This window comes from Sprattus sprattus (genome assembly GCF_963457725.1).
Source record: "Sprattus sprattus genome assembly, chromosome: 9".
NCBI classification, from domain to species: domain Eukaryota; kingdom Metazoa; phylum Chordata; class Actinopteri; order Clupeiformes; family Clupeidae; genus Sprattus; species Sprattus sprattus.
Window position 1 is genome coordinate 25,528,311 of NC_137928.1, and position 18,479 is coordinate 25,546,789.

The following is an 18,479-nucleotide window of genomic DNA, read 5'->3' on the forward strand; positions in this document are numbered from 1 at the left end:
CGGCAAGGATTACTCAATTTGACGAAACAATGGTGAAATTCTATCAAAATGATTGAATTACCATAACGCTTCACATGCAAAGTGAATGAAGTTTAGGACGGCAAGACTAAGGACTATACAGAACGACACAAGAAGAAATAACGCAATTAAGTTTGTGGTGGGTTAAAAGTACATGGATGATATATTTATATGTTTAAGAAGTAGATTAGATAGCAATAAGACCACTCTGGTCTATTTCCTGAGTTTAGAAAAACATATCCATCTATATCCAGTCGTAGTATATAAACATTTCTTTCATTATAATCTCTCAAATGGTGTTTGAATAACAAAATTAATCACATTTTCTCTTTAGATTTTATATGAAGATGAGTTCCGGTGATCATTCACACCATCCTCAACCCCATCTGGTAAGTCCATCTTTTCCATTTTTCTTTAAATGAATATGACATTTGGACACTACAGCAAACAGTATGGTCATACGTATGTCTGTCTGTGTTTGATATCTGATTATCGTTGTCTTCAGATCTGTGAAAAAGACATTATCAGGGAAGAGATGGCTCAAATGAGCATTACTGAGTATCTCAGAGCGATTCAAATGGCCACCCAACACCATTTGGAGGATCTGACACGTGTGGAGAAGGAGGAGGTGATGTACCTGCAGGAGGACCAAGTGAACCTGGAGCGAAGGAAGGCTTATTTTAATAGAATGGGAAAAAACATGACACCAGAGCAGAGGGAATACGTCATACAATACCTCCTATTTGAGGAGAAGGACATCAAAATAAACAGGAGAACATTAGATAAATCGATAGACAGAAAGAGAGCTCAACTCCAAAGAGATTTGCATGAATGTTCTAAGCTGCTGAAGGAGGAGGAAGAGAAAGGAGGACAGATGGTGAAGTTCCTGGAGAGCGAGCGGAAGGCTTATGAGAAACAGGAGAAAAGGCAACTTGAAGAGGAAGAAAAGCATCTCAAAGAGGCAATGAGGAGAGCAGCCTGTGAGGACAAGAGAAAGTTGGAATTGGAGAAGAAGAGGGCAAAAGAGGACAATAAAAGATTGGAGAAAGCACTGATGGAACAGAAGAAGAAAGAGAAGGAAGAGCTGGTAAAGAGGAAAAAGAGAGAGGGGGAAGAGCTGTCAGAAAAGAAAAAGAGAGAGAAGAAAGAACTGGCAGAAAAGAAAAAGAGAGAAAAGAAAGAGCTGGCAGAAAAGAAAAAGAGAGAGAAGAAAGAGCTGGCTGAAAAGAAAAAGAGAAAGATGAAAGAGCTGGCAGAAAAGAAAAAGATAGGTATGGAGCTGAAACCGCTATGGGTGGACATGAGGAAGTTTTTCCTGTATGGAAATAAATAAGAGGAACAGAGAGAGGAGGAAGATAAGAAATGATGCACCCACCCACACACACAAAAAACACAATTAAATAAAATGGTATGCACCCAAAAAAGCTTTTACCTTCATATATATTTTCACCACTTATGTATCTTAGTAGAATTGGACTTCACTTGACTTCACATTATAAATTGTCTTTTTTTTTTATATATAATTATTTTTATTTGGTAAGAAGGCAACAGAAAATATGATAGGGAACCAAAACGTACAATAATCACAAATAATGTAAGGAAGCAACTAGTTTTACAAACAAAACCATAATTTTCAGCTTTCTTCTAATAATGAATGCTTCCCCTACCATTCAAAATAGGTGGCCCCATCTATCCCCACCCCTTCAGTTCTACCTTAGTTTCAGTTCTACCTTATAACCCTCTCATCAAGCCCCATATCCCAATCCCTCCCCAACCCACTCATTCCCTCCCAGACCTTTCTCTCCCCCTCCCCCTCCCCCACCCACATCCCACAACCTTAATACACAGCACATTCATCCAATATTTTAAATAAATACACACATGCATACATACCTTAATAAATAATAAAGAAAATAAATGGGTTCTAATGTGTATTGCTTGGGCAGCGTTAAGTAAAGCTCGTTATAGATGGAGCTCCATTGGCTATCAAATTGTTTCTTTTTATTTTGGTCCGCTGACATTGACTTTTCAATGTTCAAGTAGAATTGCATTAAGGCTTTCCATTTTTCTAATGCAGGTGCCTCTTTATTCTTCCAGTGTTGCAAGATCATTTTTTTAAAGATTAAAGAACAGAAAAGTATCTGCCAACCAGTTGGGTATCTTATTCCCTCTATATCTTGGAAAATACATGTTTTTTGAGTTAATATTACTTTTTTATCTGTGTGTTTTGAAAGCCACCTCCCAATATCCTCCCATTTCTTTTTAATTTTTTCACAATACCAAAAGGCATGCATATATAAATTGTCTCCTTGTTTAATTACCTCATTATATGTAATACTAAGTGTTTTAGGTCCACATATTCAACAGGCTGCAAAATAATGACATACATTGCAATTCCATGTCCTCAATACTCAATCAGTGAGGTCAGACAATATACAGTACTGTATGCATCCATATTATGGCACCCATCAGTCCTCACTGCAACCACCTGAGGGAGCCAAAGTCTTCTTTTATGAGACCTTTTCATGACAGATCAGATGGTTTGGTAATACGCTGTTCAGAGATCAATCTCTTTAAGGCTGGCAGAGAAATGAAGAACATCTTACTCACATCTTATTTATTTTTTATTTCACAATCGACAGTGACATGTTTAACTCAATTTGGCAGACATATCACCACATATTCATTACAAGCAGAATGAACGGTTCTGCTGTTCTCAGTCTTGCAATTGACCCCACTTTTCCTTGCTCCAAATACCTGAGGGAAGTCTCTGTGGCACTCTAGAGGAGAGTGTTTTAACGACACTGACCTGGTTGGAGCAGGAAATGGATAGAAGACAGGTGGGGCAAGGGGGCTCCAGGAGCACGAGTGAAAACTCCTGGATTAGTGACAGGTCATTCAGAATTTTGGGATACATGGAATGGAAACCAGATTAGCAGTTCAGATATAGCCACTCCCACAGAAAAACAGGGCAAAGGCACCCTCAGATTAGTGAAGTTAATTTGTGTGAATGATTGATTACAAGGACAAAAACAAAATGCTATATGTGAAGGTGCAATATCTCCAGGATGACTACAGGAATACATGTTTATTCAAGACAAAAGACAGTTTTCGCAATTTTGCAGATAATAATATAATAATAATTGTCAGAATGTATTCACACAAGCGACACACTGCACACTGCAACACACGTGAATACATGGAGGTGACACAGGACACTAACAGACGCAGGCCTGAGGTCGTTTGTGAATTTATCTTTTGCATTTATCCCATCCCGGACTGTCATTCCTCCAGGACCCCAGGAGCAGTGGGCAGCCTTTTAAGCGACCAAGGATCAGGTGGGGTGATCCGTCTGTTGGGGTTCTTAGTGGAGGAAACCCCCAGTGAGCATGGGGAGAACATGCAAACTCCACACAGAAAAGCCCAGGAGATAGCACACCTGAGCACTGATGGTATGGGGAGGACCTGCCCCCCAGAGCCAACAGCGCCCCATGCGGTAATCAAACCCATGACCTTCTTGCTGTGAGGCGGCAGTGCAGGCACCTGAGCCACTGTGCCATGCCATATTTCATTTACACCTCAGAAACATTCGATCCAGGACTATACCAACCCAACTGACTTTTTCAAAAATAAGTATGTTCATGTCCAATCTGCACTTGGTTTTGAAGAGTTTGTTTAATGACTATCATCACAAATCTAAACACTAAACAAGATCAGAGCAATGAGGTGCTGATGATAATTTAATAATTTAAAATAAATAATTTACCATTAGGTAAATAAAATGTTTTCACTAGGTAGCTAGCATCAAGATCCAGATGTATTTCATGTTTAGTTTTTTGGCTGAAGCCTGCCTGAACACTTACGATAGAAGAAGTCCTGGGGCGGACATAGATCGGCCCTGTCTCCTGCCAGGCATGTCGAAGGGGTTGCCGAAAGAACGCTTCCTCAGCATAGACTTCACCAGAATCTGTGTAAACAGAAAACACGACAGCAACACAGACCACAAGAGTTAAAGCAACCGTATAGAGCTTTTGTGAAGTTAGTTAGTTTTGTGAAGATAGTAAGTAAGTCCTTACATATCTGCAAGGGATTGGACAAGAATCCCAAAACTACAAGGTGAATAGGGTTTTTATCTGTACCTCACATGACCATATGCCGTCAAAATAAATCTGTAGATCTTATGAATCATTGCTACCTTCACAAACATCTCAAAAATTGCACAAAAAAATGCATAACGAAATCACAATATCCAGTGTACCACCAAATAGCACCATGAATATGATTATTATTCTTTTTCACTAAAATTGTGTGCAAGTGAACTGAACATTTTATAATCTAAGAATAGTCCAAAATAACCTTATAATTCCAAGCTCGGTACATTGTTAAAACTGACTGAATGAAATCCACCTTCTGATATTGCCTGACTGCTGAGGTCTTTCACAGGGGACAAACTGTCATTGGCCATTGGTGCTTACCACAGCGGATAGGCTGGGGATGAGTTTGACTGAGTTCTGCACCTCCTCCTCAGTGACCTCCACCACAGTGCAGTGCTCCTCTTCTAGAAGCAGGGGGTCTGTGCCACAGAGCGTGACCCATGGATGTACCTGCGTCCACATGCAGAACAAACAGCTAGATGGCAGCCATACCGCTGATAATTCAGATTCAATCAATTCCACTGAATTGTATGGTGCTAAATGTGTCATACTTTTAGGAAAGATAAAATAATGGTTTATTTAATATTGATATTAAATGTAATTACGTGTTATTTGTTGTGTGATAATAATATTCCACTCACAAAAGAAAATAATAGCAGATTTAAATTACCGTAACTGATTGCTTTAGACACAGAGCAATCATTCTGTCATAACCTTTGACCCAATTTTCACGTCGCACGCTTGAACGTTTACATTCCCGGACAGTTGAAGGAGAAAGCGAGATAGCTAGTGCGCAGTAGTAATGCATCGGTTTTTGCTACCTAAATGTCGACGTTATGAAGAATCTTAAAGAAACGAAAGTGACCTAGAAGAAGAAATGCCAGGGGTATCTGATATGGATTTTGAAGAAGAGTAACGTCTAGGTCAAGGAGGTCAACCCTCCACCGCTACTGAGGGTGCTAACCATGGTGCTAGCAGCGTCGGTGACAGGCATAAATGCCCAGCTTGGTCCCAGAAGACCAATCTACTCCAGAAATATCCACCTCGCATGTTTGAAGTCCAACAAAGGTTCTATGTGATTTTTGATGATTGTGAACTGAAATAATATATACTTAGTGAAAAAATAAAGACACGATTACAGACCAGCAAGTATTTTTCATATAAAAACAGCAAGTCAAGAAGGAAAAGCTTCAATTATTTTACACAAACTCTCAATTGAATTGGGCCTACTCTTTGAGGAAGTCTGTGGAAGTTGCAGACAATGTTGACCCTAGATAGAAGGCCTACCATACTGCAGCTGTTGACAAAGTCTGTTAATGAGCTGTGATATTCTGCTGTTCCCATGACATGATATGAATGTATTGTTTTTGTTTTAAACACAATCCTATAAGCAACTAGAAAATGCATTTCCTGAAGGAAATACCAGTGCATGAAATGCAAAGGTTAAGAAAGGAAGAAGAAAAGAAAGAAGAGTGAAAGAAGGAAAGAAGAAAGGAAAGAAGAGTGGAAGAAGGAAAGACAAAAGGAAAGAAGAGTGAAGAAAGGAGAGAAGAGCGGAAGAAGGAAAGAAGAGTGAAAGAAGGAAAGAAGAAAAGAAAGAAGAGTGAAGAAAGGAAAGAAGAGTGGAAGAAGGAAAGAAGAAAAGAAAGAAGAGTGAAATAATGAAAGAAGAAAGGAAAGAAGAGTGAAGGAAGGAAAGAAGAGTGGAAGAAGGAAATAAGAAAAGAAAGAAGAGTGAAAGAAGGAAAGAAGGAAAGAACAAAGGAAAGAAGAGTGAAAGAAGAAAATAAGAAAGGAAAGAAGAGTGGAAGAAGGAAAGAAGAGTGAACAAGAGTGGCTCTGGATGAAGAGATAAAGAGAGAGTGGAAATATTGAAAAAAGGAGATAAAAATGGAGTGAAGAAGAGAGATTGAGTGTGAGAGAAAGTTGACTGAGAGAGAAAGATGGAGAGATGGAGAGAAAAAAAAGTAGAGAATGGATGGTGTCTTAATGTTCCTAGTTACAGTTAAATTGAGAGGGACAGAGAGAGTAGAGGTTCCTTTGATTTGGTGCAGCTGTCAGTGAAGCACAGGTGCAAGCCAGTTTAAAGACCCTATTATGATGTCATAATGGCCCAATGTAAGTCAATGGGAGAAATTTATATTTGTTTTTCTTTAATATCTTAAAAAGTATAAAGTTTAGAAAAGTGAAAAATACATAGCATAAGTGTCGTTTACAAGACCTACGCGTCAAAGTTTGAATGAAGTTTCTACGTTAAGCGGTTCGGGCTGAATTAATCGCAGAAAAAGGTAACAAGAAGAAGAAGAAGAAGAAGAAGAAGAAGAAGAAGAAGCCTAGGAATAACAATACAGGGCATTTCATGCACTGTAATAAAACCAAGTCTATAAAGTGCACAAGAATATTGGGAAATCACTGTTTATCATGCCTTCAGAGTTATATATCATCAGTAATGGGACACACTGTTTATAGTGCACTCAGTTATATCATCAGTATAACTCCAAGACGGAGTTAAGTTTGTTTGTAAGTTTTGCCCACTAAAAAATATAAAATGCACATGTATGTGTTACCTCTTCTGATATGACATATAGAGATGATGTCCCTTTGCTCAGAAGAGTATCCTTGACTAAAGAACTGTTGATTGCTCATACCTTTGGCGTATCTATTACCTTTGCATTAGTGTCTGTTTCCAAGTTCGCTGAAGCCATTACCACATGGCATTGTGGGACAATGGAATGAAAGGCCCATTGTGTGTCTGAGCCGCACAGTAATGTATGCACAGGTCTCAGGTCTGCAATCAGATAGTGGAGGGAGAAGATCAGTCAAGTCAAGGGTCAGGAGGACCACAGAGTATCACGGTACATTCCCGAATATCAGTGTCGTTGATCGTCAGCCTCCCATCCCACCTGTGACAAATGAGGTCATTGTGACCTTATGACTCTCCATGATTTGTCAGCATGTATCATGACGGTGAAAAAAAACCAGAGGTATCAATGAGTTTAATGATGATATGAATACATGGATCTTTAACTTCCTGTGGCAGGTTGGAGCAGAATGCTCCCCATACTCCTTACTATATTTTGGGACAGCTTTAATTTATCCACAATACTGAAAAAAAAGTATACACAAAACATAGTATGTTTCTCAGGTTTTATTTAAAAAAATATGACATGTTAATCCTTGCATATCCTTAATTTTTTACAAAAAAAAAAAGTCCAGTTTCCAGTGAAAGTGCATTTTGCTTTTGTAAATAATAAATGTTTGTCTCCTCATGCATAATAGATGTAGGTGCCCGACGCCTCTAATTTATGCCCCATGTCATATAACCCCTTCTGGGGGCACAGTTTGGTGGCAACCTGTAGGCGTATAGCCCATTACACTCCACAGAGCCCCGCTGAACATTACATCAGAGATACAATGGAACCTTAGACCCTGTACAAGTCAGCCAGTCATTAGTGGGACCAAAATAATCTGTACAGTTCATACAGTCCTAAATTAAACCAAAACTCATTCAATCAAGAATGGACTCAAAAATCCATGTGCAACTCATCCACTCATTGATTGAATCAAAATGCCCCATATATAACTGGTCAAATCGAAAAAACGAACCAAAACACCTTATACAACTCATCCAGTTACAGATGGAAGCAAAACACCCTAAACATATCATTCAAGCAGAAATGGAACCAAAAAACCCTGAATAATGAATCAGTAACAACAAATATCTAGCCCAAATAAGATATGTCTTCTTCTAAGATATTATCTTCAGGACTGCCATAGTGGTTGGCTAAAAAAACGCCCTTTCTAACTGTGTGTTATCTTTTATAATGTGTGTTGATCTCTCCCTTGTACGTCGCTTTGGACTAAATGTAAATGTAAAGTGTTCTAGACTGAGTGCTATTCTCTACATTCTCCTGTCCATTTTGACAGTGATCTAATACAGCACTGACTGTTTAAGTGTGGTAGTAACCTCTCCTAAGTCTTCTCTGAGAAAGGGCAGACTAAATGCACGTGTAATGCTACACAAGTCCCCTCTCAGGCAATGCCTGGTCCCATTCTTCTGAACTCTAGTAGATAAGTGCACTCACAGGACGAGCGCATGCAACCAATGAAGTGAAATGGACACTCCTTTCCTCACTGTCTTTCTTCCAGGTAGTACAGGGTTGAATATCCCCTACAGTATCCTTCTTTCACTCTCTCTTTCCCTTTCTTCCTCTTCCTTGCTCTTGTTTCATGTCTCTCCTCTCTTCTTTAAATGTTGGGCAGGTGGTGGTCGTATTTGGGTTTGACCTGTTTCTTGTGTTCGGGTGCTGGTGAGACGTTACTCCCAGGAAGGTGTGGTAGGTACTGGGGCTGTAAGAGAACCGAGGGGGGGGGGGGGGGGGGGGGGGGGAGAGAGAGAAAATAAGGGTAAGAAAACATACAATACTATGTGCACAAGGAGGAACAGCCAACATGCCCTTTTTTAGAGCTACTATGTTCTCATTTAGTTTGCTACTGTGACATTACACTGGGTACATTACTCTGCTGTTCTAAACACTAGCTTTGGCAACAGTGATAATGCTAATAAAGCAACTTAGCATTTTAATTTGAACAGCTCAGAGCTGGGGAAGAGGGAACGATAGAGAGAGAAACAGTTGGGAGAAAGGTCAGTGTGACAGAGGAAGAGGCAGCAGTAAGTATGGGGGTGTCGTACCCCTGGTAGTCTGCGGCGGGAGCCCTTTTCATGGCGTCTCCCCGTCCTCTCACCGTCGCGCCCCACAGGTATGCCCCCGTCCTCCTGGAAGTAGGGCAGCTCCAGCAGCTCCTCACAGGACAGCCTCAGAGACGGGTCCATCACCAGACAGGACTGCACACACGCACACAAGCAAAGATTACACACACAAACACACAAGCAAAGATACACTCACACATACACACACAAAAGCAAAGACACACACAAGCACAAAAGAAAAGATACACACACACTCACATGAGCAAAGATATACGCACACACTCACACATACACACACAAAGGCAAAGATACACTCAAGCACACAAGGGAAGATACACACACATACACACAGTCACACACAAAGTGAGAACAATACACACATTTAAGTCTCCTTTGCTTCAACCTACTAAGTAATGTAAAATCTATCATACACACGCAAAGATATGCACACACCCATGTAAACACACTGACATGAGCAAAGATACAAACACACACACTGACATGAGCAAAGATACACACACACACACACTGTCATGAGCAAAGATACAAACACACACACTGACATGAGCAAAGATACAAACACACACACTGACATGAGCAAAGATACAAACACACACACTGACATGAGCAAAGATACAAACACACACACTGACATGAGCAAAGATACACACACACACACACTGTCATGAGCAAAGATATGCGCACACACACACACACACCACACACACACACACACACATAATATGGATCTCACCTTCATAACAGTGAGTGCATGAGGGGTCACCCCCTGAAACCTCTTCTCTAAGGGCTCCTGCAGACACAATCAACCACGTCCAGTTACACAATCACCATCTCACTTCTCAACACTCACTTGACATTATCTGTACAAAGCCACTTCCATTGTAAGTAGTGTGTGTGCTCCATGGGAGTCTGCTCCTTATTTCGATAATGCATGCACATTGCTCTTGCAATCAATGAATCCACTGCATTTGCAAGTGCATTCACCTGAAATGCCATCACTATAGTCTAGTTGTTCAGGGATTTGGCAACAGTGTCGCTATCACATATGATTGGACCATTAACAAAATGTGAATACATGTGAATAAAAAGCTTTTTAGTTGAGGCATTTTGTACCGGGCCCTTGACCAGCCTTCAGACACACGGTCCATCCAAACTAAACCATTTCATTCCACACTGAAACTGAGACTGAATACATTTAATTGGGTTACTGTTGAAGCATCAGATGTCAATTTAATTCCTGCCAACTGATCTGCCCTCTCTCTCTCACACACTCACACACACAGACACACACACACACACACCGTCCTCATTAATCTCAGCTATGTGGTGTGGTGTGGTGTGGTGTGGTGTGGTGTGGTGTGCGTTACCATAGTATCTGGCTCTGGGATGCTGACTCCGCTGAAGAAGACATTGGAGCGGAACACCTGCTGATGACGGGGGATCAGGTCACCTACAGGGATCCAAAGGTCAAAGGTGAACCTGACTGTTGACTGCTGTTGTTGACTGATCTGTGGAAAATGACATCACTAGCCTTGAAGGCACAGACTAGTGTCCTGACTTGTGTTTAACCAAGTCCAGATCTGGGAAACCATAATGGTTCCTTCTCCAATCAAGGGCAGCATCTGGCACCAAGGAAAAGGTAAACTCATACATGCTACATTCCTACATTCAAAACTCCTACACACTTCCTACGTGCCCTTGGTGAGAACCCACCCAGCGTGCGTCGGATGAGGTAGAGCTGGTCCACGTCGGAGCGGCCGGGCCAGAGTGGGTTCCCGTTGAGCAGCTCGGCGAAGACGCAGCCCAGCGCCCACACGTCCACGGGCGGCCCGTACTGGGTGTCCCCCACCAGCAGCTCAGGGGAGCGGTACCAGCGCGTCGCCACATAGTCTGTGTAGTCATCGCCAGGCCCCGCTGTCATACGCACACACACACGCACACGACACAGATGGAGACTCACCCACACATGCATACATACACACACAAACACACACACGCACACGACACAGACGGAGACTCACACACACATGCATACATACACACACAAACACACACACGCACACGCACACGACACAGACGGAGACTCACAAACACATGCATACATACACACACACACACACACATGCACACGACACAGACGGAGACTCACACACACATGCATACATACACACACACACAAAGGGCCTCATTGAAGTGACTCACTCGTACATTGTACAGAGAGGATTACAAGGCAATGTTGATGGATGGAGCACGTATATACACTGAAACTGAAGGCACTGGGGATGGACAGGCAAGTAAGCAGAGAACTAGTAACCTCCTATACAAAAACACACACACAAACACGCACACAGACCACACACCAACACAGAGCTCTGAATATATGCAGGGTGAGCGAGAGAGGCATGGGAGAGAGGGAAAGAAAGACAGGTAGAACAAAGGAAAGAGAGACAGAACAGAGAAAGAGACAGAGAGGAAACGAAAACAGTGATGTAGATGGCATGATGAAAAAGTAATTAGTGGAGAGGTGGAGGCTAGTGTGTGGAGGTGTGTGTGTGTGTGTGATGGGGTTGGTCTTGTGCTAAGGTGACCCACTGAGGATGCGGGCAAAGCCAAAGTCACACAGCTTGATAACTCCCGTCTTGGTCAGCAGGATGTTCTCTGGCTTCACATCCCGGTGGATGCACTGGTGGACACACACACAGACACACACACACACACACACAGACACACACACACACACACACACAAATGCACTTAAGAACACACACATGTGGTATATTCAGCATATATAAACTCAGAAACACACTTGAATAAGTACAGAAGAACACAAACGTAGTATTTACGGCATATATCAACACACACAAATACTATAGTGTTGAATACAGCATAGACAGAAATACACAAACATGTGCTTTCACACAGATACATGCAGCCAGTGGCGTTGTTAGGTTTGATCACTCAGGGCTATAGCCCCAATTACTTAAAATCTAGCCCAGAGGTGTTTATAGCCAAACAACAGACAGACTGTGGAACAGAGTGGAACTTGTCTTGCAGTGTCCGAAGGAGGGGGGAGTAATCTAGTGCTGCACACAAAGCTGGAATACACACAGCTAGTTGAAAAGAACGCAGATTAATCACACTCTGATGAGCCCATATGTAAATTGCTCCGTGTTGGCCATAATGCACAGATTTGAATATCTGATTTGAATAGTGAATTGGAACAGTTTGTATTTCTCCCACTGGGCACTGCTGATGTGGAACAGGAATCAATGTTTTAGGCTGTATTGGTAGATTGATGTTACACTGACACTGGGCGTGCCATGGTGTGAGGAAATGCAAGCTAGATAGCAAGCTTGCCAGCTAGTAGGCTATCCAGTCACTTGTCTTTATATCAGAACAGTCATTCTGTTAGAGTAAGAATAAATAAATATGTAACATACAAGGAAGAACGACATCTCCTTACAAAGACTCTCACGCTGTTTGCAAATGAAACAACCGAACGACGCCATAGTCCTGCCATTCAAAACCCTTAGAGACAGTAACTAACAATCTGACCGGCAGCTAAATTCTTTCCTCATTTGTATAGGATTCAACTTTTCCCAACGTTTTTGCGCCGCTTCACCCGATTCACGTATTAATCGCTTAAGTTGACAACTTTAATAATAACACCTTGATGTATACTTGCAAAAAAGCCAGTAGCCTGTAGTCACATTACAACAAATTATCACAATGCTAGACTGAATCCTCTCTCCCCTCTTTTCAATGGAATAGGAGCTCTCTTATGCCATTCACAAATGAGGTATCTCCTTTCAGATCTGTATCCATGACAGGCGGCATGTTTTGACAACTTGTGTAAACTCCGCTGCCTGAGTGAAATCTGGCCAGCGGAGGTCATAAATCTAGCCACTGGAGTCAAGGCACAGCTACCCTACCCAGTTGCCCACAGGAGGGACAATGGTACCTTAATTAGGTAACACAATTGTTCTCTCTGGCTAGAGGGGGATACCATTTTCACCACTCCTCTCCTGAAACTGACATCGTCTGACACACAAAGAGGAGTCTGGAGTTGGTACTGACGTTGTGCTTGTGGCAGAAATTGACAGCCTGGAGTGTTTGCCATACTATACTCTTCAGCTGTGCCTCAGGGACCCTGTGCAGGAAAACAAGAAGAGAGAAGACAAAAGAAGGAAGAGTTTCAGTCATCAGATGCATCAGAAAGAGTAAACTCACATAATAGCTGTGTAACAAATATACACGTTTTGTTTGACTCTGTATGTATGTGTGTGTGTGTGTGTGTGTGTGTGTGTGTGTGTGTGTGTGTGTGTGTGTTCTGCACCCATCGTGTTTCGGTGCGGGGCGACGTGTTAAAAGGGCGCCATTGTTGCCATGGCAACGAACGCCTTTGTTTTCAAGGAGTGTCTAGGGTTACCACTGTGCTGCTGAGGATTCTGGGAAATAAAGTGAACACAATCGTGCAGCTCTGCATGCCGTGCTACTTCACAGTACTAGATCTAACACCTTCCACGATCCTGGGCCAGTAATTTCAAACCAACAGAAGAATGAGCAAAAGTCAAAAAAGAGGAATGACATCAGCAAAAAACATGCCAAATCCTTCATTTTCAGGGGTTCTTTTGTGCTTGCTGTTCTTAAAGGCCACCCACTTGGTTGCACAAATACCCTGTTCTTTATTCGGTTTCATAGCAACAGTCTTGCTTGTCGGCAAGCAAGTGACCCCAAGTACCCTCTCACACTCCTCTCTTTGGTTTAGCAAGGGGCGCAGTGTGATCTGGCGTGAAGTCAAGTTTAAAAAACATAACGCAGGCAAGTTCAACAGTCGAGGTGAGCCAGGATGAGACAGACAAATCTCTTTCGCAATATAATGTGGTGATTTAAGGTAGCAGTCTATCTCCCAAACGTGACAGGTACAATCTACAGGGAATGAATCAACATTGGAGCTTACAGGGGAGCAGGGGAGCGAGAACAAGAGAGAATAAGTGTGTGTGTGTGTGTAAGACAGAGAGAGAGAGAGAGCGAGAAACAGAGAGAGAGAAAAAGAAAGGAAGGAAGAAAGAAAGAAAGAAAGGAAGATTGAAGGCAAAGAGGGTTGAAGACCACATAAGCCAAGGACTTGCCTCCTGTTTCATAGCCACACGTTACCTATGTTTTGTGGTGACTTTTGTTCATCAACTGCATCGTATGTGGAACAAGAGACCAGGCTAGCTCTGATTGAGATTGTAGGTCAACATTTACTGCCATCCATTCTGATATTTCACATATAAGAGTTACTGATAGTCTGCCTATGAAGCTCAAAACATTGAAGAAAGAGCAAGACAGAGAATGGGGAGCTTACACACACACACACACACACACACACACAGAGACACACACACACACACACACACACACACACACACACACACACAGACACACACAGACACAGACACAGACACAGACACACACACACACACACACACACACACACACACACACACACACACACACTTACCCTCTTGGGTGTTTGTCTAGTTCATTGAGGACGGTTTGCTCACAGAACTCAAAGACCAGATGCAGGCGTCTCTTTCTCCTGAAGACCTCCAGCAGGTTGACCAGGTTCACATGCTTCAGCTGCTGCAGGATACCAAAAGAGTGTGTGTGTGTGTGTGTGTGTGTGTGTGTGTGTGTGTGTGTGTGTGTGAGAGACAGAGAGAGGGAGATAGAGAGAGAGGCAAACACACACAATCAATGTTTTACTGTTTGTGAGAAAGCTTTGACAATACAATGTATAATTTGTCAATCGTCAAAAAAAGCACATTTTAATTAATTGATCAATTCATCTAATTGAAGTATGAGTGTCTGTCTAAGTATGGGCATAACATGATAGTTAACAAGAACTCTCTCTCTCTCTCTGTGCTTGTTTGTGTGTGTGTGAGAGAGAGAACAGATGCACACTCATACCTGTGTGATGAGCATCTCCTCACCTTCAGCAAACGAATCTCTCTCAGAGCGATCTTCTTGATGACAGGGTCGTCTTCTGACTCCACAAACTTTTTGATAGCAACTATCTGCCCTGTTTCTCGGTGGCGGCACTTAAAAACAACGCCATAGGACCCCTCTCCAATCTTAGCCAGCTTCTCATACTTCTCCATTGGATAGGCGATACAATTCAGCTGCAAAATGAAATAGTTTTGTGCGCATGGAATCTGACATTTTCCATGATCTGACTTTGATTTGTTATCCGAGCAGAACAGACATTGAGACTTATGGGAAATATTAAATTCCCTTATTGCACGTTCCTTACTTTAATTTAATAAAAATGGTGCCACATAAAAAGTGTAAGAAAACGAATACTCACCTACAAAAACGCATAAAACTCACCTAACGCCCGGCCAAATCTAATTTCAAATCTGCGTCCGGCGTTTTCCTGCTATCTGTCTCCGCTTGCGTCGCTTAAATCTCATTTCCTTCAAAGTTCTCGCTGACATGGGGCACTGAGACGTCTGTTTAATTGTCGAGAGGTTACCATTAGGGCAACACTCACTCAAGTGCGTACTTGATAGCCCAGATCTACCTCTTTCCTTTGTCGTGAGATTAATTCCGCAGTCTTGCGCTTCTCCAATCCTGCGTCCTTGGTAACCATACCCAGTTGTTGAGCAAAACAAATGAAGCCCAGGAGAAAATATAATAACCTGCTCACCTGCCTTTTACTGATTATATTACGCGTGAATTTGACGAATCCACGTTCAAAGGGCACTTTTTCTCTGACCCTGTTCTCACCACTACCCGGACGCTAGCCCAGGTGTCTCATTCTCGTGTAACCGAATAACTGACTGGGTTGCCAGGTGTTTAACAACCAATACTAAAGGTCAAGAATCCCCCAAACCAAAAGGGTCGCTATGAATGACATGAGAACGAGACGGATGAAAAGTGGTGTGTTGGAATACCTGTTTGCATTTTGCATATTATAGGCCAATCAATAGATTATTGTTTGGAAACACAAGGCCATATATTGCTGATATATTGCCACACGGTTGAACAATTTAAGCTCTCATCCTTTACGGAGTTCAGCTGTCTATCACGACGCCCAGCGTTCATGTAAATTAATTAACCTCATCTCGGTGATAGGAAAACCATCTGCAACTTAAAAATGTCAACATTCGCAGGAAACCACCCGACCTCACCTGGCAACACCAGGTGGTGATACCGTGCGTGGCCGTAGTCAAATTCACCTTCTTGGCTCCCCATACCATAGACTACAATTTGTCCACATAAACCGGTTTAGTTTTCTCTGCATCACTTAGCCTACAGGCTGAATACGAAGCCGTAAAGAATCACAAATCCAGCTGTGTAGACATATCAAAGCAGTCAAATAAACAGATAAGTATTTTTTTTTTTAAATATATATATATATATATTTTTGCACTACTTTAAAAGCACCCAAGTGTTATGTTATGGCGAATGTATGCACGTTTTGTATTTTCGTGTGATTATATAAACGCCATGATATGACAATATCAGTTGTATAGCTTTGTTTTGCCTACGCTGTTATTGATGGAAATTAGTCTACAGTTACTAACCAAGTTCTTGGTAGCCTACGATGGTATACAAATACTGTCCAAACTACAATTGTTCGTCGACAGATTATGCGATTATGCCTGCTGGAACTGTAATGTGTTGGTACATTAGGCCACAGTCGTATCATGTGCCTGTGTGTGTTGACGTCAAAGGAATAGGCTACTCTACACTTTAAATACAGTATTACTGTGTTATGTCCTTTAGCTTCAAAGCAAAAAAGGATGGCTGCAGGATCATTTTAGAATCAACATTATGATGGAATAGACCTGATATAAATATAGTTTGCGTAAAACCGTCAAAAATGCCAGTGGACTCCAGGAATTACAACGAGATTCTGCCAACGTTTCCTCACCAGTGTTGTAAGTCCACCGTGTGTGTGCAAGCGCGTGCGCGTTTTAACAGACACAGGTTGGACACAGGCAGCTCGAGTCATCTGCTTGCTTGCTTGCTTGGGTCAGGTGAGGAAACGTGCCGTAAAGAAGTTAGGGGTATGGCAGCCGAATGGGAGGCATCAATAACCAAATGAGATATGATAGATGAAATGGGATGAATGGGGGGGTGGATAACTGAAATATGGAAAGCCTTAATTGCAGTATTATGCGGTGCTGCTGTAACGCTATCTGTGTTTTCTAAACTAAAGTTTCGCCTACACCATAAAAAAATGTCATTATATTTACTATATTGTTGTATTTACCGAACAAACAAACAGGATCAATGTGACTGGTTTTAACGTTAAGTTTTAACCACAAGGTGGCGCATAGGTTCCAGATGTTCATTCCATAATAAGTGGATAGTGAAGAGTAAAATTGTTTTGCTGAACTTAATTATGGCCCCTACTAAAATGCGGTATGTCTGGTATTACCGCTATTTATATTATTTAATCCAAATTTCTAGGATGGGCTCAGGATGAAATGTGCTACTGTTTACTTGCACTGTAGATTTCCTCTCAGTAATCCTCTGTTATATGACGGATTTGATTTTTGTACAATGATCATAAGTGACTGATTAACACAGTAGTTAAAAATTAACTTGCTTTCCTAAATAGGGATATACAATCTATAACAATATATTTAATTACCAACTCAAACCGCCATGTAATATGTACAATACTTTTGCTGGTATTTATCTACATGTCAGTACAAAGATAGTTAAACAACCCAGCTGAGGATTCTTGAAGTTAGATAAACCTTTGTTACCTCTTGTTGGAAATTTCTGATGAAATCTTGAAAAACTGTTCAAGAACCTCCATGAATATCTGTTTTTACCGTGTTCTTTCTGCATTGAATAACCCTTTCCAGACTTTATTAACAAGAACTTTTCTTTCAAGACCTATGATGAGCAGAACATTTCTTTCAGTAAGGGACTATAATTGAATAAATGGTTCTATGAAGAGCTCTGAGCTCTAGGAAAAATAAACCTGGAGAGTTTATTGAAGATTTTAGGCTGCTCTCCATTCTCCGTCAGGAACATTTGGTTGGCTGTTTTTGTTTTCAGTTGTGTCATACTTTGCATTTGCTGCTTTTATTTGCCCAAGTGGCATTCTTTACATATCAGATTCATTCACTCCCAAATGCAGAGCAGCTGATGAGACAAAAAACAGAGGGAAATAAACATCCTTCATCTGTCTTGTGTAAAAGAGGAAGTTTCCATTTTACCATTCAGTGTCATATGTGGATTGGAGAATAGCAGTGTAGGCTGGCATCCTGTGTGTGTGTGTGTGTGTGTGTGTGTGTGTGTGTGTGTGTGTGTGTGTGTGTGTGTGTGTGTGTGTGTGTGTGTGTGTTAGCCAGCATACAGGCCCAGGCAGAGCTGTTGGTCAGTGAACCACCTCTGTAACCCCCTGCCACCCTGGCTTCTGTTCATTTGCTTTGGGTGTACGGTATGTATAGCTGTTTGCGTGGCGTATGTCTTAGGGTGTGCAGTATGTATAGCTGTTTGTGTTTACGGTATGTATAGCTGTTTGTGTGGTGTTTGTGTTTACGGTATGTATAGCTGTTTGCGTG

The 18,479-nt window shown here is 41.7% G+C and overlaps 1 protein-coding gene across 1 annotated transcript; it reads right to left on the minus strand.

The window, feature by feature from the left end:
- Positions 1–7,675: 7,675 nt before the first annotated feature.
- On the minus strand, positions 7,676–15,732 carry LOC308370249 (cyclin-dependent kinase-like 1). The gene is made up of 9 exons (XM_080844902.1): positions 14,883–15,732; positions 14,411–14,532; positions 12,982–13,054; positions 11,497–11,587; positions 10,618–10,818; positions 10,272–10,354; positions 9,638–9,694; positions 8,866–9,018; positions 7,676–8,522 (listed from the first exon to the last, which is right to left on the minus strand). Exons 1-9 carry the CDS (start codon positions 15,048–15,050, stop codon positions 8,421–8,423), a joined length of 1,050 nt encoding a protein of 349 aa, XP_080701028.1. The 5' UTR covers positions 15,051–15,732; the 3' UTR covers positions 7,676–8,420.
- Between the last annotated feature and the right edge of the window lie 2,747 nt (positions 15,733–18,479).

Excerpts from the sequence above, each read along its gene's own strand:
- LOC308370249 (XM_080844902.1), bottom strand. The coding sequence starts at position 15,050 with ATGGAGAAGTATGAGAAGCTGGCTAAGATTGGAGAGGGGTCCTATGGC. Across the intron at positions 13,055-14,410 it reads CTAGACAAACACCCAAGAGG|GGTCCCTGAGGCACAGCTGA; the intron begins GTAAGTGTGTGT and ends TTTCCTGCACAG. Across the intron at positions 9,695-10,271 it reads TCCCAGAGCCAGATACTATG|GAGCCCTTAGAGAAGAGGTT; the intron begins GTAACGCACACC and ends TTGTGTCTGCAG.